This window comes from Panthera onca, chromosome C1, assembly GCF_046562875.1.
Source record: "Panthera onca isolate mPanOnc1 chromosome C1, mPanOnc1 haplotype 2, whole genome shotgun sequence".
NCBI classification, from domain to species: Eukaryota; Metazoa; Chordata; class Mammalia; order Carnivora; family Felidae; genus Panthera; species Panthera onca.
Genome location: NC_138346.1, coordinates 156,261,282 through 156,286,520, shown reverse-complemented (window position 1 = coordinate 156,286,520; position 25,239 = coordinate 156,261,282). Strand labels below are relative to the sequence as shown.

Genomic DNA, 25,239 nt, shown 5'->3' with positions numbered 1-25,239 from the left:
TCTCTCCAGCTCTGTCTCTCTTTCTCCCCCGCTTTCAGCTTTCTGGTCATAATTAAATTAAATCATCAGGCATCAAAGTAGAAAGACAAATAGATAAAAGCAAGATTTCATCTTTGATCATATGAATAAATATTATTACATAGCTGTGAATGAAATGTATTTGCTTGCCCTTTTTTTGGAATTTTGTAATATATATATTCTACCAGTAGATTTATGTTAACATTGTATATTTGAAAAGAAACCTTAAATTCCCTTGCCCATTAATGAATTGTGTCAAAGTCTTATGCAACCTGTTTTGTTTTCTAATGAATTTTCTGCCAGAACCAATAAAGATCCTTCAGTCATTTAAAATTTTAACATTGGCAGTTCACATTCTGGGTAGTTTATATTTTATTCGCAAAAACTAGAGAAGTTTTTTGCCTTTCTGATAGCAATTTAGTTTAGATGGAACAAGACAGAATCGTCTCCCTGAGAAGCAGAAGGCCCAGGCATTCAGCTGTAGTTGTTTTTGGCATTCCGCCTGGAGAGGAAAGAATTTTCCTGATGTCATAAAATACCAGAACAAGTTTTTAGCTTAATTGTAAACAGTAAGTGTGTGCCAAGAAACTGAGATCTCAGAAATACAATTTTTGACCTAAAATGGCCACCTAGTTAGAACAATTATTGATTTACTTTTAGGTAACATTATTTCTTTTGAAATTTTACTATCTAGGTATTGAGGAAAGCGTGACAACTTCCCTTTCCTCTCCCTGCCATACTTTTGTTTCTTGCACTGTGAGATCAGAAACTAGTTGAATACAGTAAACAGGGGTTATTTAAGATTATCCTTTTATCATTCTGGATTTTAAATTAAATTTGTCCATCATCTCCATATAAATGTAGCTATGAAGACTATTTTAAATTGCTAATTAACAGCAACAACAAAAACACTTTAATTCCTATAGGTTCTGGGATTTTTAACATTTCAAATCAGGACCACGTTATTTCATTATTTTTTTTCCTCCCAAAATGTTCTCTTTTAAATCATTGTAGTTATGAAAACTTTTTTGTTATTTCTTTGTCTCCTTTATTGCATTTAACGTAAAATTTTCCTAATTAGAAATATACCCTAAAATACAGTGAAGCACTAACTCATTAAAAAAAAAAAAAATTTTATATAAGCAGCGTGATTGTGTAGAAACTTTTTTCTTTTTGTTTTGTTTTGTTTTTCTTTTTGATCTGAGTTGCCTTAAATTGCAGTTTCTGTTGTTGGTGATGAGGACCTGCAGTGTCAGGCTCTTACAAGATAAATATTGAAAAAGGCAAATAATGGCCAGTTCAATTCTGCTTATTCCTTATGGCCATACTAATCAAAATACGATTTGGTTCATCTCAAAAGCTAACCAGGATTGTGAGATACTTATAATATACTCTTTCTGAAGAAGTTATTTGTGATTTTGTAAAGGAATTCACAAACATGAAGCAACACTATACATTCCCAAGAAAAAGCAGATATCCACTGCTTAACCCACATCTCCCTGATGGCTTAAGTTTGTTTATGACGAAGCCATAGAATTCAGTGTATACTAAGGATATTTATCTCCAGAATTTTCAAGTCATCCAATGAGACATTTTTCTTGGCTTAATATTACCTCTTAATAGTGTTTCTCTTCAGTAGTATTTCTCTAGTTTGATTTTTACTGGTCATCATCACAGTGAGTGAATTTTTAAAGAACAAAAGCAGTATCATCTCTGTACCCTGAATCTTTTTTTGTTCTTGATTCAGATAATTGCCATAAACAATAAAGGTAATAGAGAGGGGAGAATAAATTTTTTAAAGCATTGAAATATATTCAGAAATATCATTCTCTAGTTAGGAGTTATTTGAAAATACAGTTAAATGAAAGTTATTTGATGATTTTTTCAAAAGTATTCTTCCTTTACAGAAAAGCATTATATTTATTTGCTCTTTATTCAGAATAGCTCATTTATTCTTTGAAAAAATCCCTTTTAGGTATACTGTTTAAATGTGGGAGAACATTTTTTCTCTTTGCCTTTCATTGGTCAGTTTGTATCTGCAGGCCTGGTTCCATAGCTCTATGTGTTTCTTCAGTAGTAACAAAACACTGAATGTTAGGACTCTGGAGCTGTTAGTAATTCATATGATATACTTGTTTTCCCCAGTTATTATACTCGCTGTCAAGGTCTAGGACAGTGGGAACAGGAACCATGAACTGAGAAGTATATGAATTGAACATGCTAAATTTATATATTTAGAGACTAAGAGAACCAGTGATCCAATTTATTCATGTTTTGAAAATCTCTAATATCCACAGTTTTAAATGCTGGGTTTTAAAATTTTTGGACAAAACTAAAGATGTTTTAAATTTACCGTATGACCCAGCAGTTCTGCTCGTAGGAATCTGTAAAGAGAAATGAAAACATAGGTCCACAAAAAGATATGTACATGAATGTTCATAGCAGCATTAGTTGTAATGGCCCCAAACTGGGAACAATTTAAAAGTACTATCATTAACTGAATGGATAAACCAAATGTGATATATATGTATGTGTGTACATACACACGGACACACTGGTATACTACTTAGCATTAAAAAGATTGATTTAATGAAACATGCTATAACATGGATGAACCTCAAAAACTATGCTAGATAAAGAAGTCAGATGTCAGAGGCAACATATGCTATGATTCCATTTATTGAAATGCATGGAAGAGGCACATTTATAGAGAAAGCAAGTGTATCAATGGGTTGCCTAGTGCTAGAAGTGGGAGCAGGGATCAGCTACAAATAGAAAGTAGAGAACTGGTTAGGTTGATGGAAATGATCTATATCTGGATTGTGATGATGGCTGCACAACTCTACAACTTTACTAAAATCACTGATTTATATATTTGCAATGGGTTAATTTTATAGTATGTAATAAATAAAGCTATTTTTAAAAATAGAGAAATGTTCTCCATAGTTGAATCATTTAAAAACAAAAAACACCCACAACTACAGAAATTTAAAATTGGATTTTGAACCTGTATCTCCTAGAAGGTTTTAGGTTTGTGGTTCAATGGATTTCAACAGAAGTTTGTATTAAAATGCTTAAAAAAAAAAAAGACTTTCAGTAATGCCTCCTTACAGCATCCTAGATCTGTAACCCTAGATCCTAGATCTCTTTTCCTTTATGCCTTTTTTTGGTATGTAGTTTATTGAGTAACTTTCTTTAACTACTGAAAGGTAGTATTTATAATGATCAAACTTGTGTTTAGTATATTAATCTTTATACTCACTTGTTCCTTCTTTATGTAATCAACTGAATCTCTTTATTTGCTATGTATTTTTAAAAATAAGTTGAAATTTTGAGTCAAGACTACTTAAAGGATCTCATTATTCTAGTAACTTTGTAAGTCTTGCTATAAATCTAGATTTTTACATATCAAATCTCCCTAAAATAAGAGTTGTTAAAGTCCTGTAATTTTTTTCTTTGAAATCCTAATTCTTCTCCAGTGCTGCTTCTTTTGACAAACTTTCAACTAACTAGTGGAAATTATTGTTATGGAGAGTATACCAAACACATACTTGTTTTTGGATTGCAAATTGGTTGGTTGGTTTTTAAATAATAGCAGTCTTGCTACACAGCATGGGCAAATGTTGATTCCAGAGTATATTCCTTATCATGAAAAGTGATGATGGTGTCTAGAAAATATTTTGGAGAACAGAGGAATCCAGTTGAATATTAAAATTTTCCATGAGCACTCAAAATGTATGTAATAAAGAGTTGACTGTATAGTTGATAACATGCCTGTTATAATTCAGGTGCTAGGCAATCAAGTGATACTTACATAATAATTCATGTTATATTGTTATGAATATTGGTATGATTTTCTCAGTCATTGTAGTAGCCTTGTACTTAATCTGAGCGATGTATGTACTTGACTGTTTAGTGTCAAGGAAAACCTCAAAGCTCCATTGTCAGCTTTGATAAATGTCACTTCAGACTGTGTGAATCTTCTCAGAGCCTCTGTAATCCTGACTGAGTTACCATTTTTGGCAGAGAAGAGAAGAGGTTTTAAGGAAAAGCCAAACCCATAGTGTAATAACTTAAAATGTTGTTCTTTCTTTTCATGAATTTATTATGAGTCCAAAATATTTAGATTTTGTCTTGTAGAGAGTTAGATTGGGCAAGCTAATGTACTCAACTCGTTCTTAAACTATTATACTCTATTATATTTGTGGGATAAAAGATGAAATGATTGAAGTAATTTAAGCATTGGTTCAGTCACATTGGTCATGACCTTGAGCTATATACATAACTTGTCACTTATAAAACTCTGTCACTATCTTTTTTTAACATTTGGAGTTAAAACTGTACCACTAAAAATTATAAAAAGAAGTTTTGTGTGAGCTGCATGTTAAAACTCCTTGTCCTGCTTATACTTGTCATTCTCTTTCTGAAAGGAACATCCTAACTGCTATTTGGATGTATCATTCAATACATATTTTAACAGTTTTTCAGATTATTAAATTTTTCTTAGTCTCTCCAGATTTTTATTCATGGATGAAGGTAAAAATTTAAACATCAATTGAGACTGTTGGATGAAAAAGAATATATATATATGTTTGTTTTGAAATTTTAATTTTTATTCCAGTTAACATACACTGTTATATTAGATTTGGGTGTACAATACAGTGATTCAATACTTCCATACTATATGTGTACTTTTTAATGGAAGAAGCCAAATAGAATAAAACATACAAAACTAAATCTCTTTGAAAGCATGCTGAGTGATTCCAGTATAATTTTTTATTATTAAATCTCTCATGTATGTGTATGTATGATTGTACTTTATATAGCTTTTGCCTCTTCTCTATCCCGACATTCAAGATCCCTTTCAAAGTTTAAACACACTTTAAGAATTAGTTTATTCTCTAGTCAATAAACACGAGTGTCATCATTTTCAGCCCTGTATATGTGAGCAATGCAAAAATGAATAGAATGTATTTCCTGCCCTCAAATTACTCACTGTTTGAAGATATTGGAATCTCTTAATCTCTTGAATTTATCACATTTAAAAATTTTTAGATTCTATTCCTCCTTGTTTCCTTGGTCAGGAATGCCCGTAAGGCTCATTCAGAAACTTTGCTACTACTATAATGATATAAATCCTTGTCAGTATTGATCCTTTAAAAGACCACTATACTAATGTTTGATGGGTCTTTAACAGAAACTGTCTTTAATATATAGCAGAAAATGCAGCCTCAAAAGTATAATTGTTTGTGAACTACATATTACTTAGTTGAATCTTAAAGAACAGGGCCAAAAGGTCACTATCTCAGAGTCTGAAGCAAGTTGTGCACAACAGACAGAAATAACCAGCCCAAAGGACTTACAGAGTGTTTATAGCTCTTGATGTTAGTCTTCTTTCTACATAGTGTTGAAATTAATGCTATCACAGGATATGCCTAAACAATTTTGTTAGCTAGAATAGGGTAACAGTTTAAAGAAACATTTTTCATAATGTGTCCTAATAAAATTTTTTCCCCTTTCTGCCACAGAAAGAGTTCTATTTTAATTCTTAAAGTAAAAGATGATCTAAAATGAAGCTAGTTAGTATGAATATGGTATTTTATATTATTGATTATGCTCTATAATGATACTTAAAGATTTAAGTTATGCATTTTGCATCTATTACCAAAGACCTTTCAATTGTCGTCTTTTGAAAACTTACATACGTCAGGTTATCAAACCAGTGGTTTATGAAACAAGAGGTTCCTGACTTTATTTTCTTATTTGTGTATAGAACAAAGATTCAGGAATAAATTGTCACTAAAGATGGGGATGTGGAGGAAGAATTTGAAAGCTAAACATTTAACTTAGGATGGAATGATCAAAAGTTAGGTAACCGTTCTGTATTTAGTTACAATGGCATTTCTGGCCAATCTTAATAAATTATAACCTAAGGTGGCCAAAATCTTAATTAGGGATACAACTTTGAAAGTTTAACTTTTGAGAGTTGCAAGCTTTTTTCTAATCATGTTTATTTGTTCATTTAGGGTTGAAAGGAGGAGCAGGAGGTACTGATGGACAAGGAGGTACCTTCCGGTACACCTTTCACGGTGACCCTCATGCCACATTTGCAGCATTCTTTGGAGGTTCCAATCCCTTTGAAATTTTCTTTGGAAGACGGATGCCTGGTGGTAGAGATTCTGATGAAATGGAAGTAGATGGAGATCCTTTTACTGCCTTTGGATTCAGCATGAATGGATATCCCAGAGACAGGAATTCTGTGGGACCATCCCGCATTAAACAAGATCCTCCAGTTATTCATGAACTTAGAGTATCACTTGAAGAAATATATAGTGGTTGTACCAAACGGATGAAGATTTCTCGAAAAAGGTTAAATCCTGATGGAAGGAGTTATAGATCTGAGGACAAAATTCTCACCATCGAGATTAAGAAAGGGTGGAAAGAAGGCACCAAAATTACTTTTCCAAGGGAAGGAGATGAAACGCCAACTAGTATTCCAGCAGACATTGTTTTTATCATTAAAGATAAAGATCACCCAAAATTTAAAAGGGATGGATCAAATATAATTTACACTGCTAAAATTACTTTACGAGAGGTAAGTTAGTAGCACCAGGGATTCTGAAACCAGACAGAATTATGCATCTGATCTTAGGGAATTTATCTAAACAATAGCTAATATTTATTAAATGTTTAGTATGTTATTTAAATTCTCATAAGAACCCCCAGAGGTAGTACTACTATAATACCTCTTTTTTTTTTTAATGTTTGTTTATTTGAGAGAGGGAGAGAGAGAGAGAGAGCGCGTGCGTGTGCGTGTTAGTGGGGGAGGGGCAGAGAGAGAGGGGAACAGAAGATCTGAAGTGGGCTCTGTGCTGACAGCAGAGAGCCCAACGCAGGGCTCAAACCCACAAACCATGAGATCATGCCCTGAGCCAAAGTCAGATGCTCAACCGACTGAGCCACCCAGGCACCCCTATAATGCCTCTCTCACGGGTAGGATTATATTTTCTAAGTTTAGTTACCTGTACTAGCAATTTAAATGCCAACTTTAAGTGCTAACTGGGTTACGCACTATGAAACCTAATATTGGGTTAACTCTACTCAGTTTTTATAGATATGGTTTATGAGATATACATTGGAATTTTATCACCTTAGTCCATGTATAAGGTTTTCCCCAAAATTGTTAATTTGGAGTAATACTTATATAACAAAAAGATATTAATTTAAAATAATTGTTAAAGGTACTGCTTTATAAGTTCTTATTTGTTCTGTTTTTAGATACTGTTTTTCAAATTGCATTATAATCCTGCATATATGGCCATGTCACTTCCCTGCTTAAAATTCTTAAATAATTCCACATAGCATCTACCATAAAGTCCAAACTTTTTAGCTTAAAATGAAAGGTCATTTTAGGGGTGCCTGGGTGTCTCAGTCTGTTAAGCGTCTGACATCATTTCAGCTTAGGTCATGATCTAATGGTTTGTGAGTTTAAGCTAACAGCGTGGAGCCTGCTTGGGATTTTGTCTCCCTCTGTTTCTACCCATAAATGTATATACATTTCCCTAAATTTGCTCCATTATTATCTTATATACATCTATGTCATTGTCTGAGCTCTAGTCTATGGAACACTGTTGTTCCTCGCTCTGCTTCAATACTTGCTAACGGTCCAAAGCTTAGCTCATTCTGTACTGTCAGAAGATAAGGGGGTATGATGGGTGCCCTTTGTCTCACAAAAGACTTCTGCACCTCTGTGCCAATGTTATATATACTGTATTGTTATTACTGGTTTGCTCCTGAGTTCCTTGTGCATTCCCTGAGGTGGGGGTCCCTGTTCATGGTCCCTTAGCTCAGCATCTAGCAGGAATGTGTGGCATATAGTACGCGCTCAGTAAACATTTGTTGACTAAACCAATAAATGTATTTCTTATCCTAATATTTTTCCTTCCAGAGAAGTAGGTACTTACTCTTATTCTATTCTTTTCCTAAATTTCTCCCTCTTTTCTTGTCCATTTCCATCCCTGCATTTTGAATGTTGTAATGGCAGTCTCAAACATTCCATTTCATTTCAGGGCATAGTGGAAGACATCCTTTACTTCTCTTTCCTTTTCCTTCCTTCCCCTTCTCCTTTCCTTCTTTTATAATATGTCTGATCATGCATGTCCTAAAGAGATTTGTTAACAGGGAAAAAGTCTTACAATTATTGATATTCTTTTGGAGGTTAATGTTTTACCTTAGTGGTTTCATTCTTCATACTTGGTTATATTTTTGTTGAGTTTTTTAAGTTTTGGAGTTTGTTCATTTTATTTGGTCTATTTTAGGCATTGTGTGGCTGCTCAATTAACGTGCCAACAATGGATGGAAGAACCATACCTATGTCAATAAATGATATTGTGAAACCTGGAATGAGGAGAAGAATTATTGGATACGGGCTGCCATTTCCAAAAAATCCTGACCAGCGTGGTGACCTTCTAATAGAATTTGAGGTGTCCTTCCCAGATACTATATCCTCATCATCCAAAGAAGTACTTAGGAAACATCTTCCTGCCTCATAGAATGAAAAACTTTGTTACCCATATTTTGATAAGGCACTGAAAATATAAAAGGACTGGCAGTTTACTGATGTAGATGTGAATTCTGTATAAAGATGTGTAAATTATTTTGAGGATTCATTAAATTGCATGAATAGAGACGGGTCAAATAAATAGGCAAAAGGGATTTTTACAGTTAGAGATGAAGAGAAAACCTATTCACTGTATTTTATTTCATTTCTCCCAAATCAGAAATTTTTAGTATTTTGCTTCATGTAAAATTTGTTTTTGTGGAGTTAGTGGATATATTTCTAATAAAGTACTAGCCTATCCTAAAGTACTTTATTTCTTTTATCTTTACATTATCAGTATGATAGGTTCTCATTTATAATGGAAATTTAAATTCTTAACTAAAATACACATGTGATATGTATTTCTAGAAAATTAAAGCCCAAGTCATTTGGAAATGTGGTTGACTAGATTTAAATCTCCATCTGAAATGCTGCTATAGGGCTGGTACCCGTAAAAGAATATACTAATGCATATGTTTCACCATTTTGATCTTTAAAGTATGCTGTAGCATTTCTTAATAACATAGTTGTAATGTTCTTAAGGCAGACATTTTCATCATAAAAAGGAAATTAATGGCAATTTATCTCCTGTGGAAATCCCAATTGCCTGAATTACTGATATTTTAGAAATAGGCTGTTTTTAAAATGCCATATGTAATTTTATGCAAGTTGACTATATATCTTGGACTTAATAAATTATAGGCACATTTTATTGTCCACTAGTTTAAAATAATTTGTTTAATAATAAATGTGTTTTTAGAGGAAATATTGTTACTTGGAATTAATTTTCCAATTATACAGTCTTCTATAACTTACTGATAATATGCTATATGTACCTTATGCAATTTCCCTAAAAAGAATAAAGTACCACTATGGTGTTAAACCAAAATATGGGGAAAATAAACACTAACTGCTGCTTATGAATGATGTTGCTACTACTTGTTATGCATATAAATATTTTACTTTTTCATATACATAGATTGCATTTCTTAGGTGTTTTAATTTTTTAAATATATTTATGTTTAAAAAATTGTTTTCTTTTTCTTTTAACTAGAGTAAGAGTGATGTCTTGAAACAAAGTTTTTGGTTCAAAAGTAGTTTTCAGGATGATTGATATATGTACAAGCTATACTGGATCCTATCACTCTTTGGCAGACTAAGAGTCTTTTAGAAAGTCAATAAATAGGTTGTAATTAACACATGCTTTTTACAGCCTTACTGCAATATAATTGACATGCCATAAGCTTACCTTTTTAAAAGTATATAGTTAAGTGGTTACATAACCACTGAGTCCAGAACTTTTCATCACCTGAAAAAGAAATTCCATATCCATTAGCACTCACTTCCTATTCTTCAGTGTCTGGCAAACACAAATCTACTTTCTGTCTCTATGGATTAGAGACGTGTATTCTGGACATCTAGTATAAATGGGATCAAAGAATATGTGGCTTTTTTTCACGTAGCTTCTTTCAGTTAGCATGATGTATTCAAGGTACATCCATGTTACATCATGTATCAGTACTTCTGATGATTCCTTTTTTATGGCCAAATAATGTTCTGTTCTATGGAGATACCACATTTTGTTTATCCATTTATTAGCTGATGGGCATTTAGGTTATTTCCATTTTTTGGCTGTTGTGAATAATGCTGCTATGAACATTTTTATACAAGTTTTTGTGTACATAACTTTTCAATTTTCTTGGGTATATATCTAAGAATAGAATTGCTGGAAATCATCACATGCTTTAGTTGCAAATGGAACTTCACCAGCTCAGTCAGTAGAGTATGTGACTTTTAATCTCCAGGTTGTGTGTTTGAGCCCCACATTGGGTATAGAAGTTACTAAAAATAAAATCTTAAAAAAAAATGTTGAAAATGCCAGAGAATTCAGCTAATCACACTTACTATTCCACCTAACTAATAAATAATTCCTTTATAACTTTGGTTCCCTGAACAACTAAAACTACTTAGGGAAGGGGTGCCTGGGTGATTCAGTTGATTAAGTGCCCGACTCTTGATTTCAGCTCAGGTCATGATCCCAGGGTCATGGGATCGAGCCCCGAGTGAGCTCCCCACTGAGCATGAAGCCTGCTTAAGATTCTTTCTCCCTCTCTCTCTCTGCCCCCACGTATGCACACACACAGTCTCTCTCTGTCTCTCTAGAACAAAAACAAAAGCAAAAAAAAAAAACCCTAAACTTCTTAGGGAAGTATAAACATCATAGAAACTTTCTCACAGGTGTAAAGAGAACTGAAAGCATCAGTCAGAGTGGTGGATATGATTTCTATATTAAACCTACTGTCATTTATTGCAATTTTCTTGATTAAGCCTTTTCTCCTAAATAAAGGATTTGTGGATTAGGTAGATGGATAATCTTTGGATTAAAAAGTATTTTTTCTTTAAAGTACAGAATTATTGGGCACCTGGGTAGCTTAGTCGGTTAAGTGTCTGACTAAATCTCGGCTCAGGTCATGATCCCAGAGTTGTGGGACTGAGCCCTGCATTGGGCTCCATGCTGAGTGTGAAGCCTTCTTGGGATTCTCTCACTCTCTCTTTCCTTCTGTCCCTCCCCACTTGCTCACTCTCTTAAAAAAAAAAAAAAAAAAAAGTACAGAATTATTCTTCTCTAATAAAAAAATTAATTTTCACTGCTATATACAAACAGTATACCAGTATCTTTCTTGTCTTAAAAGAATACTGATAATGCCTTAGCAAGTAATCGGTGCCCAATTTTTATTTGTTGAATGTTGAATTAATGTAAAAGTAGAGTTTTAAAGGATTCTTACTGATGTAAATTGTGAAGGTACTTTTGATTTTAAAGTGTTCTTTTTAAGTTCAGCCATATACTTGGATACTTGAAGTACTGTAGATGCCAGTAAGCTAATTGATAGAGATGTTTATCTTTCCTGCAAGAAAAACCAGATGCTCACGCATTCTAATCAGGGTGTGTATAAGCAAGGCGTTCACTGTTCTGTTGTCACTGACCTAACAATCTCAGTTGCATTCTATAAAGCTACTTCCCACATTTAGTTCATTTGCTTTGCTGCCTCTGAAAGCATCTGTTTGTGACCCTTTATCTTTTAGTTCATCACTCCTGCCTATTAATAGCCTTTCTTGGGGGCAAGGAATTGAAAATACTTTTGCTTGTTTATTTTTAAGAAAACACCTATCATTTGACTAGTTACGTTGAATAAAATGAAATTAATACATGTGATTGGACTAGGCAAATGGTTAGAAGTAACTACTCTATTCTTGTATTTCAAAGGTTAAACATTACCCGTAATCTAGTAACAATGTTTATCCAACAATGTGTAATGTAGTGTCCTGCCTGTATACCTGGCTTTCATATCCCCCTTTATGGAGAATTATAGAAAGAAATGTGATTTATTACTTGTAAATTGTAGCTTAATATTTATTTGAATAGATAGGTTTTATGGATTGAATATTTCAACTTTTTTATCATTTCTTTTTTTTCTGTGATAATTTTAGTTCATAAAATTTGTAAAATTTTGGAGCTGGACAGAATTTTAGAGATCACATTTTCTAGATGAGGAAGTAAGCCCAGAGAGGCTAAGGGACTTGCCTATGGCTAAAAAGCAAACTTGTAAGGGAATTCTGAGACTCCCTGTTGCTTATTCTCAGTAACATTTCCTACCAATATGCTATGATGTGCCATTGTTAAATTTCCCAGACTAGGTCAAATTCTGTTAAAGTGCATTTACCTACTTCTTTGTTGCAATCTGTGTAACTCAGCATATTTGAAATACTGTGAGTCATTTATGAGCATGTAGAATATAAACCTATAATTTGATGGTGTTAACTAGAAAACTTGAAAGATTAATTATGAAAACAGCCGTTTTTTTAGGGAGAAAAGAGCTCAGAATTGAAATGTATCCATGATTAATTTAAAAAAGATGTACTCCAATGTTATTTTCAAAATACTTCAAGGCCACATCTAAGCTTTTAGATAAATAATATAATTAAATTAACATTTTTCCAAGTAAAAAAGTTGCTATCCAACATATGTGAAATTATATCATTGGGGAGAGAGAGAGAGAGAGGAGGAGAGTTGAAGGGAGGAAGAGGGAAGGAAAAAACCTGCAGATTATATTGAGAAAATTTGTAATGAGTACAATACCATCTATAATCATTTGCAAATGTAGTAATCTCTCCCAAACTAAAAATTGGTAGGTACATCTTCTCTGTAGCTTTTAGAAATTTGGTTTGTATCAATGCAGTTCTTAGGCCATTCTTACAGAGATAATTATTTTTTTCTTATGTTAAGTAAACTCTTTGCCACACATGGATCTCTAACTCATGATCCCAAGATCAAGTCACATCAAGTCACCAACTGAGCCAGCCAGGCACCCATCTTAAAGAGATTATTTTATGTATTTGTTTTTTTAAACATTTATTTTTTGAGAGAGAGAGAGAGTATGCATGAGCAAGCAGGGGAGAGGGACAGAGGGAGAGGGACAGAATCCCAAGCAGGATCCTTGCCCAGCATGGAGCCTGACTTGGGGCTCAATCTCATGACCCTGGGGACATGAGTTGGGCCAAAATCAAGAGTTGGATGCTGAACTGACTGAGCCAACCAGGTACCCTGAGATAATTAAAAAAAAAATTTTTTTAATGTTTATTTTTTGACAGAGGGAGAGAGAGACAGAGCATGAGCTGGGGAGGGGCAGAGAGAGAGGGAGACAGAATCCGAAGCAGGCTCCAGGCTCTGAGCTGTCAGCACAGAGCCCGACAAGGGCTCGATCTCACGAACTTCGAGATCATGACCTGAGCTGAAGTCAGATGCCCAACCTACTGAGCCACCCAGGCACTCCTGTGAGATAATTTTAAAAAGGGGAAACTGGAGATAAGGAACGGAAAAGACTAAAGTAAGTGGCAGAGGAAAATAAGTTTTGGATACAGCCTTAAACATGAGAAATATAACCAGAGACAACCCCATTCCTGTTTGTTAAAGGGGTGGCACTGAGATGAATATAAAAATTCTGGACAGAAAGTAGTATTAAGCTATAATAGGAGGTTCTGTATTAGCGAAGAGCTTGAGAAATATTTAGTGACATTTTTTAATAGGTTAAAAGTTACACAATATTTCAAATCAACTATGTATTTTGCATCTCTAAGACTGGGTACTGAGGGGTTCAGGAGATGAGATTAACTGAGACTCATAAGATCTGAAAAGTATTGAACATTTAAATTTTTTTTTTTTAACGTTTATTTTTGAGACAGAGAGAGACAGAGCATGAATGGGGGAGGGTCAGAGAGAGGGAGACACAGAATCTGAAACAGGCTCCAGGCTCTGAGCTGTCAGCACAGAGCCCAACGTAGGGCTCGAACGCACGGACCGCGAGATCATGACCTGAGCCTAAGTCTGCCGCTTAACCAACTGAGCCACCCAGGAGCCCCTGAAAAGTATTGAACATTTAGAATGAGGTTAGGCTTCTTCTTAATTGTCTTCTTAATGTGCTTATTAGTGTGTCTAACATAGCAAAAACAATTTCAGGGTGCCTGGGTGGCTCAGTCAGTTAAACATCTGACTCTTGTTTTTGGCTCAGGTCTGTGAGATCAAGCCCCGTGTTGGGCTCTGTGCTGACAGCGTGAAGCCTGCTTAGGATTCCTTCTCTCCCTCTCTCTGCCCCTCCTCCACTCACATATGCGCACGCTCTCTCAAACATTAAAAAAACCCCAAATTTGAAACAGTGGGAGTGGGAGATCTTGAAAGGTTTCTAGCGAGCAAGGAATGATAAACCATATATTTATTACTCATTAAATATATAGACTATCATTCTCCTTATTTAATACAATCTTAATTTTAGTGAACCTAAAAACTGACTTCTTAGGGTTGTGCATAAAACTATTTTTTTTTCAGAACAACTTAAATTCCTCGGCTAAATTCCTCGGCTAATCATTGCCGTACCACAATGGTTTCAGAAACAACCCTTTCAGTTGGGGAAAGTATGTTTTACTGTGTTTTTTTTTTTTATAAATTACACTCCCTTACTTATTAATCATGAAAGTGGGCACAGCCAACATCAGGATTAATCACACAATAGGAATGATTATGCATTTTATGCCCTTTTTCCAGAGTATTTGATGCATAAATTTTAAAGATTTTTCAGAAGTTAAAATTGAAACTCTGAACTGATAATGGGGCCTTAGCATTGTTTAAAAATTACTTGCTGGGTTATATAGGTTTATTCTCATTAAGTTTGAAAGGGTAAAAATGATGACCAAGTGTGATTTATTCTAGGTGTGCAAGTCTGGTTTATTATTTATAATTTCTCTAATACATCATTGTTCTCACTCCTTTGTGCTATTCCTGTCAAATAGAGTATATTTCTATATGTTGCAGTCACAATACATTACACATACACTGCTTTATACAATTGTTTTTTAAGTAAGTTAAGAAGAAGAAATATGCATTTATACTGTTTTTGTAATTACATTAATTACCTTTGCTGGTGCTTTGTTTGTTCATGCGGATTTGAATTATTAACCTGGGCCATTGTGTTCAGCCTGAAGAACTTCTGATAGTATTTATGGTAAGACAGGTCAGCTATCAACAAATTCATTTAGGTTTTGTTTATCTGGGAATATCTTTATTTTGCCTTCATTTTTGAAAGATAGCCTTGCTGGATACAGGATTCATGGTTGACAGAACTTTTCTTTCTTTGAGCACTCTGAGTATGTTATCCCACTGTCTCTGGTCTCATTATTTCTGGTTGTAAGTCAGCCAATCTTATTGTAATTATTTGTAATTGTAATTATTTCCTTTGTAAATAATGAGTCATTTATCTCTTGCTGCTTTCAAGATTCCTTGTCTTTGGCTTTCAGCAGTTTTATTCTGATGTCTGATGTTTGTGGATCTCTATGCTTATTGAGTTTGTTGATATTTAGATTAATATACTCCTGTTTTGCACATATTGGTATGCTTAATGGTATTCCGCCATTCTCTGAGGCTCTGTTCATTTTTCTTCATTCTTTTTTACTCTCAATTCTTTGGATTGCATAATCTTATCAGTCTATCTTCAAGTTTGCTAATTCTTTTTTCTGTCACTTCAAATCTGCTGTTGAACCCCTCTAGTAAATTTATCATCTCACTGTCCTTTCGGTTCTAGAATTTCCATTTGTTCTTTTTTTTTCACAATTTCTCCTTACTGATACTTTTTTTTTTTTTTTACTGATACTCTTTATTTGATGAGACAGTATCACCATATCATCCCTTAGTAATCATGGTTTCCTTTTGTTCTTTGAACATATTTACAATGGCTTCTTCTGAGTTTTTGTCTGTTAAATCTAACATCTGGTTTCTTCAGAAGCAGTTTCTTTCTCTTCCTTTTCTGCCTGGTGTATGGGTCAGACTTTACATTTCTTTGCATGTCTTGTGATTTGTTGTTGTTGTTGTTGGCTATTAGGCATTTTAGATAATATAGCAACTCTGGGCACTAGTTCCCGCCCTCCTTTAGGACTTGTTACTTAGTTGTTTGGTGACTGGTTGAATTATTTTAGTGAACTCTATTAACCCCTATAAAGTGAAGCCTCTGATAGTGTTTGGGTATGCTCACAGTCACCCTGGGATAACAGTGTTTTTGGCAAGGTTCTTTCTCTTTCCCTGACCACACCCAGATGTTAAACTTACACTAATTGCTCACTGATATTCTATTGTTTTCAACAATGCCTGTGGGTCATAAATTGCTCCACAAACTGATTAAATCAAAGTAGGGCTCCTTTGAAGGCATAGTTCTGAAATTTTGTTTCAGATGTGTTCTGACCCCTGGAGGGCTCCTCCCATTTGTCTCTTTCCTCTGACCTTTCTGGCAAACTAGTGCTGACAGGGTAGGGAAGGGGTAGGAACAATGATGCTTTTTTTTTTTTTTTTTTTTTTTTTTTGAGTGACACCCCTGCTTCAGGAGCTGAATACTGGGCCAGTTTGGGAGTAGCCCCAGGTCTCTCTAGCTTTTATCTCCCAGCAAGGAAATCCTGACCCATAAACCAGTTTAAGGGCACCGAGGGCTCCAATATTTTTAGCAGTGCTGTCTCCAAGGTAGATCCTGTATCCCAAGAAGGGGGCGGGATAGTGGTAGAAGAGAGGATTCCCCCAACTCTCCCTCACATTCACCAGGATTTAGCCTTAGCAACAGGTAGCTGGGGCAGGATGGGAAATGCTGAGGTCTTGCCCTTCCCAGGAAGACAGTCTTTTGAGTGGATTATAATTCTTCAAATCGGAGACACTGGGATATTCTAGGTTGTGGCAGTCTCTAGTGGAGTTTCCACCTCACTGATCTTTAGAAAGGGGAAGGATAGAGTGGGTCTTGGTCAAACATCGCAAATTCTCACTATTCTTATCAAATTTTAATAGATGTTATTGAATAAATACTTCTTCATTTGTTGTATGTCTTTAGAACCATTTCCAGAGACTTTAAATAGGTGTTTTTTCATTAGTTTCACTGGGGAGTAGGTCTGCATAGCTTCTCATGCTGTCTCATACCTGAACCTCACACAGGTTAAACCCTGACAGATGAAAAAAATATATACTGTTTCTTGATAGGGTGATAGGTATGTTGCTTCTAATATGTTTTAGTTGTTCATATTTGTGCAATTATTAAAATGCCTAGAGGCACCTGGCTGGCTCAGAGGAGCATGCAACCCTTGATCTCGATGTCGTGAGTTTGAGCCCAATCATGGGGTCAGAGATAACTTAAATAAACAAAAGAATAAGTAAAAATGAAATAAAATGAAGGGGGTGCCTGGGTGGCTCAGTGGGTTAAGTGTCTGACTTCAACTCAGGTCATGATCTCACGGCTCCTGAGTTCGAGCCCCACATCAGGCTCTGTGCTGACAGCTCAGAGCTTGGAGCCTGCTTTGGATTCTGTGGTCTCCCTCTTTCTCCCTGTCCCCCACCCCAACTTGTGGTCTGTCTCTCTCTCTCAAAAATAAATAAAAACACTTAAAAATAAAATAAAATGCCTAAACTACTAACAATGTGGGTTTTTAAAAAATTTTTTAAATGTTTTTATTTTTGAGAGCAGAGAGAGACAGAGTGTGAGAGGGAGGGGGCAGAATGAGAGGAAGACATAGAATCTGAAGGCTCTAGGCTCTAAACTGTCAGCACAGAGCCCGATATGGGGCTTGAACTTGTGAACTATGAGATTATGACCTGAACCAAAGTCAGATGCTTAACTGACTGAGCCACCCAGGTACCCCTAATTTTTTTTAATGTTTATTTATTTTTGAGAGGGAGAGACAGAGATGGAGTGTGAGTGGGGGAGGGACAGAGAGAGAGGGAGACAGAATCTGAAGAGGCTCCAGGCTCTGAGCTGTCAGCACAGCTCAGAACTCAAGAACCGCCAGGTCATGACATGAGTTGCAGTCTGATGCTTAACTGACTGCGCCACCCAGGTGCCCCAACAATGTGTTTTAACAAATGGCTTTGGAGAAAGAGGATAAATGTATCTCCATTCTTTTTTTTAGGAGTAATGTTTTTGCTCACTTCTGAAGTATAACCTGAAATAATTAAAGCACATAATAATATAGTATTAGATGGTGGCCTATTTAAAATATGACCCACTTAACGAAAGAAGGCAAAGTGATTGTGGAAAGAATACTACTAGGCATCAGGTTTTACCAATAACTACCCTGTAACCTTGGAGAGGTTGTTTAACCTCCCTGGCTTAGGTTTTTCTTAATGGTAAAGTACAGAGTGTAATAAGATGATCTCAGTCAGTAGAGCATGTGACTCTTCAGCTCAGGGTTGTGAGTTCAAGCCCCATGTTGGGCATGGAGCCTGCTTAAAATTAAATAAATAAAATAATAAGATGATCTCTAAATCTTAGGTTAACTGAAAATATTGTATTCTTAACGAGGAATATTAAAGAATAATGACTTGTTGGGGCACCTGGGTGGCTCAGTCGGTTAAGCGGCCGACTTCGGCTCAGGGCATGATCTCGCGGTCCGTGAGTTTGAGCCCCGAGTCAGGCTCTGTGCTGACAGCTCAGAGCCTGGAGCCTGTTTCGGATTCTGTGTCTCCCTCTCTCTCTGCCCCTCCCCTGCTCATGCTCTGTCTCTCTCTGTCTCAAAAATAAATACTAAAAAAAAAAAAAAAAAAAAAAATTTAAAGAATGATGACTTCTAAATTTTGTTTTATTTTATCATTTATTGTAGAGTGTCAAATCTTTAAAAAATATTTTTTTTGAGAGAGAGAGGGCGTGCATGTGCATGTATACAGACAATTATGGGAGGGGCAGAGAGAGGAGAGAGAATCTCAAGCAGGCTCCACACTGCCAGCAGAGATCAACTCAGGGCTCAATCTCATGAACCGTGAGATCATGACCTGTGCCCAAATCAAGAATCAGACGCTTAACCGACTGAGCCTCCCAGGTGCCCCAGGAGTCAAAATTTTTTTTAATTTGAGAGAGAGAGAAAGAGAGAGTGAGCATGAGCATGACAGGGGAGAGGGGTGGAGGGAGAGAGAGGGGAAGAGGGGGAGAAAGAGAGAGAGAGAGAGAGAGAGAGAGAGAGAGAAAGAAATTTTAAGCAGGATCCACTCTGAGCACAGAGCCTAAGGGCAGGATCAAACCCACGACCCTGGGATCATGACCCAAGCCAAAACCAGGAGCTGGACACTCAACTGACTGAGCCACCCAAGCACTTCCTCCAAGGGTCAAATTTTAAGGTTAGGTTTAATTAAAAAAAAATTTTTTTTTTACATTATAATGTATCTATAGAAAATAGACTAGAAGAAAACAAACCAAAAAATTTAAGAGTGATGATCTGAAGATAGTAGGATTAAGGTATCCATTGCTTTCATCTTCATTTTCAAATTTAAAAAATTTTCTTCAAGAAGCACATGCTGTATTTATAGCATAAAGTTGTTTTACAGTGTTATTTATTGTAATTTTGATGACTGCTGTTAGATGACAATGACAGTAGATGAGGTCTTTCCTCCTATACATGAAACTGCCTTTAACGATTGTGCCATAAATTTAATTAACTAGAACCTAGTATTTTTTTTTAACATGTGGGCCAGAAGTTTATTTGTATCATTAACAACTTTAGAAGGTCCTGCAAGTTTCCTAAAAGAATAAAGTATTAGCACAACTAGTACTAGATAATAGTGTTAGGGTAGAAAAGAATAATATATGCCCTTTATAATTATAAATCACAGTAAATGATGCAGGAAATTTAAATTAGGTAATGTTAGTGTTTCATCATGCTTTGAAATTTAAATTATTTACAGGAATAATAAATATGGTTTTAAAAAATTGATACAGGGAACAAAATTAGAAAATTAGCTTGCCCACCTCTTTTGATTATTCTTTGTTTAACCCCATTTTTTTCCTCAAGGTTGTTACTAAAAATAATAATAAATAGAAATTTAGAAATAATAATAGAAATTTAAAATATCTATTAATAAGCTTGTTAGAATTCATTTTCAAATATCAACTCACATTATAACATAGTTTAAGACGTTGGTAAACCACAAAAGTTTCATAAGCAAGTAAAACTACTCTGTAATTCAAAAAAATAAATTCAAAGCAATAAAAATTCTTAAATATTAGGCTATTTTCTAGAACTATGTAATGTACAGTAGCATTTTGTTTCTTACTCTTTGTTAGCAAGAATATGTTGCTTACATTTGTACATGAATGTTTGTGTATATTTGTTTGAACCATATGAAGTTATATTTAACTTCATAAATACATAAATATACATAACATAAAATGCATACATATATAAAAATATTACATACAACACCCAGTGCTCATCCCAACAAGTGCTTATATGTTATTTTAGCAATACATTTTATTAGTTGGTAACATTTAAAAAAATAAATTTACATACCAAAGACTTTATGAAAATCTTACATAGAAATAAATGTTTTAGTAAGAAACAGAAATATCTTAAGTTTCTCATTCAGTTTATTTAGAATATTAGTTTAGAACAGATTTGAGTGAACTTCATTCTGATGTGTTGCTTTACTCTGATTGAAGGGAAGATAATTTAAATGAAGCACACTGTAAAAACTTTTTTTAATTTGTCTTAAACTGTAAAAGTAAATTTAAGATTGGCTTTTAAAAACTTCCATTCTGTTTGCCATTTCTCTTAAGACTATATACGAGAAAATAAAATACCATTAGAAGAGTCTGATTGAATTCTGTTTTCACATTCTTTCTTTTTTTTTATTTTTTATTTTTTAAGGTTTATTTATTCAGAGAGAGAAAGAGCATGGGGGGGGGCGGGTAGAGAGATAGAGGAGAGAGAGTATCCCAAGCACCCTCCGCACTGTCAGTGCAGAGCCCAACTCCGGGGCTCCAACTCACATGAACCATGAGATCATGACCTGAGCAGAAATCAAGAATCCAATGCTTAACCAACTGAGCCACCCAGACGCCCTTAGTTTCACATTTTTCTTAATTTTATGGTCATCATCAGTGGCCACAAAAATAATGTAGGGAAATGTTTCCCAAATTGTTGTATTCAATGCTTTTCTTTTGCAAGTATTAAATGTAATCTTGACGTTTGAGGAGATTTATGTAGTATTTACCATGGGTAGGCTGTTGGAGTTCATAGACCTTTGGGTTAAGTGTCCTCTTTACCACTGCTATTTCAGCTTCAGGGTGTGCTTCAGGGATACAAATAAATGGGTCACATACATATATCTCTAAAGCAGCAGTGAAGAAATTGTCTAAAAATTGTTCTTTCAAAATATTAGAAATTATTAGAAAATCAATTTGTATTAAGTGGTGTGTGTGTGTGTGTGTGTGTGTGTGTGTGTATATATATATATATATATATATATATATATATATATATATATATAAAATTTCCAAAGCCATGAAATTATATTTTCAGAAAAACTAAAATTTTTTCTTCAGAAAATAAAATCAAGAGTATTAGTTAACTAAGTGTACTTGGAAGATATTAGCCCTGTTAGGTAAATCATTACAGTGTGTTAGCTGGGGTTCTCCAGAGAAACAGAACCAATTAATTAGATAGATAGATTGATTGATTAAGCTGAAGAACCAGGAAAACCAGTGATATAATTCACTCTAAGTCCAAAGGCCTGAGAACTTGGGGGCTACTGGTATAAGTCCTAGAGTCTGAAAGCTCTTGAACCAGGAGTTCTGATGTCCCAGGGCAGGAAAAGATGGACATGTCAGCTCAAGAAGAGAGGGAGCAATTTGCCCTTCCTTTGACTTTTGTTCCACTGTTGCCCTCATCACATTGGATTATACCCATCCACACTGGTGAGGGCAGATCTCTTTATTTAGCTGACTGAATCAAATGCTAATCTCTTCCAGAAACTCCTTCACAGACACACCTAGAAGAAATGTATTACTAGCTATGCAGGCATCCCTTAGCGCAGTCAAGCTGACACAAAATTTACTATCAGACATAGTGAACACTTAAATTATGTTAGTATTGTAAAGAAGAATACCTCTTTTTCTGATTTCCCACTCAGAGCACAAAAGAAAATCATCATTGTTTCATTTATTACATGTATTACCTCATTTAAAGAAATAACCTGGCGTGCCTGGGTGGCTCAGTCGGTTGAGCATCTGACTCTTGATTTCAGCTCAGGTTATATCCAAGGTTGTGGGATTGAGCCCTGAGTCTGGCTCCATGCTGAGCATGGAGCCTACTTAAAGATTCTTTCTCTCTCTCCCTCTGCCTCTCCCCTCCCCAGTTAAATAAATAAATAAATAAATAAATAAATAAATAAATGTAACCTATAATAGTATCTGGCTCAATAGTAAATATTAGCTTATTATTAGTCACAGCATCTTTTCATTTGAAAGTGGACTTAGAATACTGGTTTCAGGGGCGCCTGGGTGGCTCAGTCGGTTAAGCGTCCGACTTCGGCTCAGGTCACGATCTCGTGGTATGTGGGTTCGAGCCCCGCGTCGGGCTCTGTGCTGACAGCTCAGAGCCTGGAGCCCGATTCAGATTCTGTGTCTCCCTCTCTCTCTGACCGTCCCCCATTCATGCTCTGTCTCTCTCTGTCTCAAAAGTAAATAATAAAACGTTAAAAAAAAAAAATTAAAAAAAAAAAAAAAAAAAAAAAAGAATACTGGTTTCAGACCTTAGTGTCAGAATTTATTCACTCAATATTAAACATTTAAGAGCAAACTAATGCCAAGCACTAAATAAATGAGAACTTGAGGGTTTCTCCTCCTGGCCGGGACAGGAAAGCAGCAAGAACTCTCTGATAATCAACCCTAGAGAAACCATAGAGCCATTTGGCAAAAGAAACTTATTGAAATTTAGGCTGTACTGAACTCATTTGTCAGGGTTAATAGACGGCAGGCTAGTAGGGCAGCAGGGAGAGGATTTGTTGAAGGAAAGCTTGTTAGGTAAGTCTGCTCTTGTCTTTCTCCAGCACTACCTTGTAATAGACATTACCTGCATTTTACACCCAAAATTGGAGGCAACAGCCTGGATTGCAGATACTGATAATTGCAGAGTGTTGCCAGGGCAGTGCAAAGCCTGGTGTCAAAAGGTTTTGATGAAAACAAGGGTAGACTGACTGGTAGTCCCTGAATATTCATTGCTCTTTCTCTTTTCCTTCAAAGCCCGTGGGCTGCTGAATTACTTCTCCCAGTGTGCTTCTTACTAAGGATTTAAAGGTAAAATTCCAGGGGCGCCTGGGTGGCTCAGTCGGTTAAGCGTCGGACTGCAGCTCAGGTCACGATCTCGCGGTCCGTGAGTTCGAGCCCCGCATTGGGCTCTGGGCTGATGGCTCAGAGCCTGGAGCCTGCTTCTGGTTCTGTGTCTCCCTCTCTCTCTGCCCCTCCCCCGTTCATGCTCTGTCTCTCTCTGTCTCAAAAATAAATAAATGTTAAAAAAAGAAAAAAAAAACATTAAAAAAAAAAAAAGTAAAATTCTGACAAAGGAGTTGCCTAATGATAAGCAGCAAACAAGAAAGATCAATAGTGTTTAGGCACTGCCTGGAGTTCTGTGCCTTAGGCTCCTCCCAAGTCCTTAAACTCACTGATTAAACTAGGGTCCTGGTTGTAGGCCTTTTGTCAATTTATATTATCAGCTAGAGTAACTAGGGGAATGTGGCCAAAGTAAATAGATACCAGACCATTTTTCTTTCTATCAAAGTGGACAATCAAGCAAACTGTCCAAAGTTCTTCACACTGGAGGAATTTCCCTTCACAGTGTCTTTTAGAGCTACCTTCAGTGGGTTGTAATGCAGTAGCTTTCCATTTCTAGCTGGTGTCAGCATACTGTGCAGATCCACACCTGTGTGTCTTCCTCCTTAATAACTAGTCTTTACTTGGCCCCAGTCTTGCCATGTCATTTATATTTAATGGAATGCATTATTCTATTAGTTAATAATGGAGTACATGTTTCAACTTTATGACTTGGTTGACCAAGTATTCAATGCATGAGGAGTGGCTCAGGTTGTATAATTACTTGGTGTCTCACAATCAGGTAATGAATCTCTACCAACATCTGTCAGTAGGTCAGGAGCTGCTTTTCTTTTTTTTTTTTTTTTAATTTTTTTTTTTTTAACGTTTATTTATTTTTGAGACAGAGAGAGACAGAGCGTGAATGGGGGAGGATCAGAGAGAGAGGGAGACACAGAATCCGAAACAGGCCAGGAGCTGCTTTTCAAAGGCAAAATGGTTGTTGGCAGTAGAGGGAACGCCTTTAGCCCAGAATCCTAGGGCTTTGCACTATTATTTTCCTATTGGGATTTATCAGAAGTTCTACTGCTACAATATCCCATATACCCTTGAGCTGAATTTTGAAAAGCGAGCAGGGGCTATCAGGCTGCCGTGTTGGGAAAGTGCTTTCTAGGAGTACCATGAGCAAAGGGCAGCAGTATTTAGGAAGCTGCCAGTGCTGTAACAGGGTTAAAATAGAGGTTTTGATTTGGGAAAGGTAGGGGAATAGGGGCACTGGCACTAGATGTATGCTATCCCAAGGTAGTTGTATTTTATCCTATAAGACAGTGATTCCCAGATTTAGGGTGCATTAGAGTCACATGGAGAGCTTGTTAAACCATGGATGGTGGCTTTGGGATGGGACCTGAGAATCTGCATTTATAAAAAGTTCATGGGTGATGTTGATAGTCCTGGTCTGGGGCCCACACTTTGAGAACTACTGTTATTAGCAATGGAAAACAAGTAAGTAGGGTTTTTGTTGTTGTTTGTTTGCTTTTTTGAGAGAGAGGGAGCACATGGGAGGGGCAGAGGAAGAGAGAGAGAATCTTAAGTAGGCTCCCCACCCAGCACGTGGGGCTCAATCTCACAACTGTGAAATCATGACCTGAGCCAAAATCAAGAGTTGGAGGCTTAACCAACTGAGCCACAGAGGTGCCCCCCAAAACAAGCAGTTTTATTTATTTATAATTTTTTTTTAACCTTTATTTATTTTGAGACAGAGAGAGACAGAGCATGAATGGGGGAGGGTCAGAGAGAGGGAGACACAGAATCTGAAACAGGCTCCAGGCTCTGAGTTGTCGGCACAGAGCCCAATGCAGGGCTCGAACCCACAGACTGCGAGATCACGACTTGAGCTGAAGTTGGACGCTTAACCGACTGAGCCACCCAGGCACCCCCAAACAAGCAGTTTTAAATGGAGAAGTAACACAATCA

At 35.9% G+C, this 25,239-nt stretch overlaps 1 protein-coding gene across 6 annotated transcripts in view; it reads left to right on the top strand.

Annotated features, from left to right (window-relative positions):
• Positions 1–9,541, top strand: part of DNAJB4 (DnaJ heat shock protein family (Hsp40) member B4) — a 49,115-nt gene extending 39,574 nt beyond the window's left edge. For all 6 annotated transcript variants that reach the window (XM_060625742.2, XM_060625741.2, XM_078451759.2 and 3 more), the window contains 2 exons: positions 6,045–6,613; positions 8,337–9,541. In XM_060625742.2, the coding sequence (XP_060481725.1) occupies positions 6,179–6,613; positions 8,337–8,570 (669 nt within the window). In that variant the 5' untranslated portion in view covers positions 6,045–6,178 and the 3' untranslated portion in view covers positions 8,571–9,541. The remainder of the gene's footprint in view (positions 1–6,044; positions 6,614–8,336) is intronic.
• Positions 9,542–25,239: the final 15,698 nt, after the last annotated feature.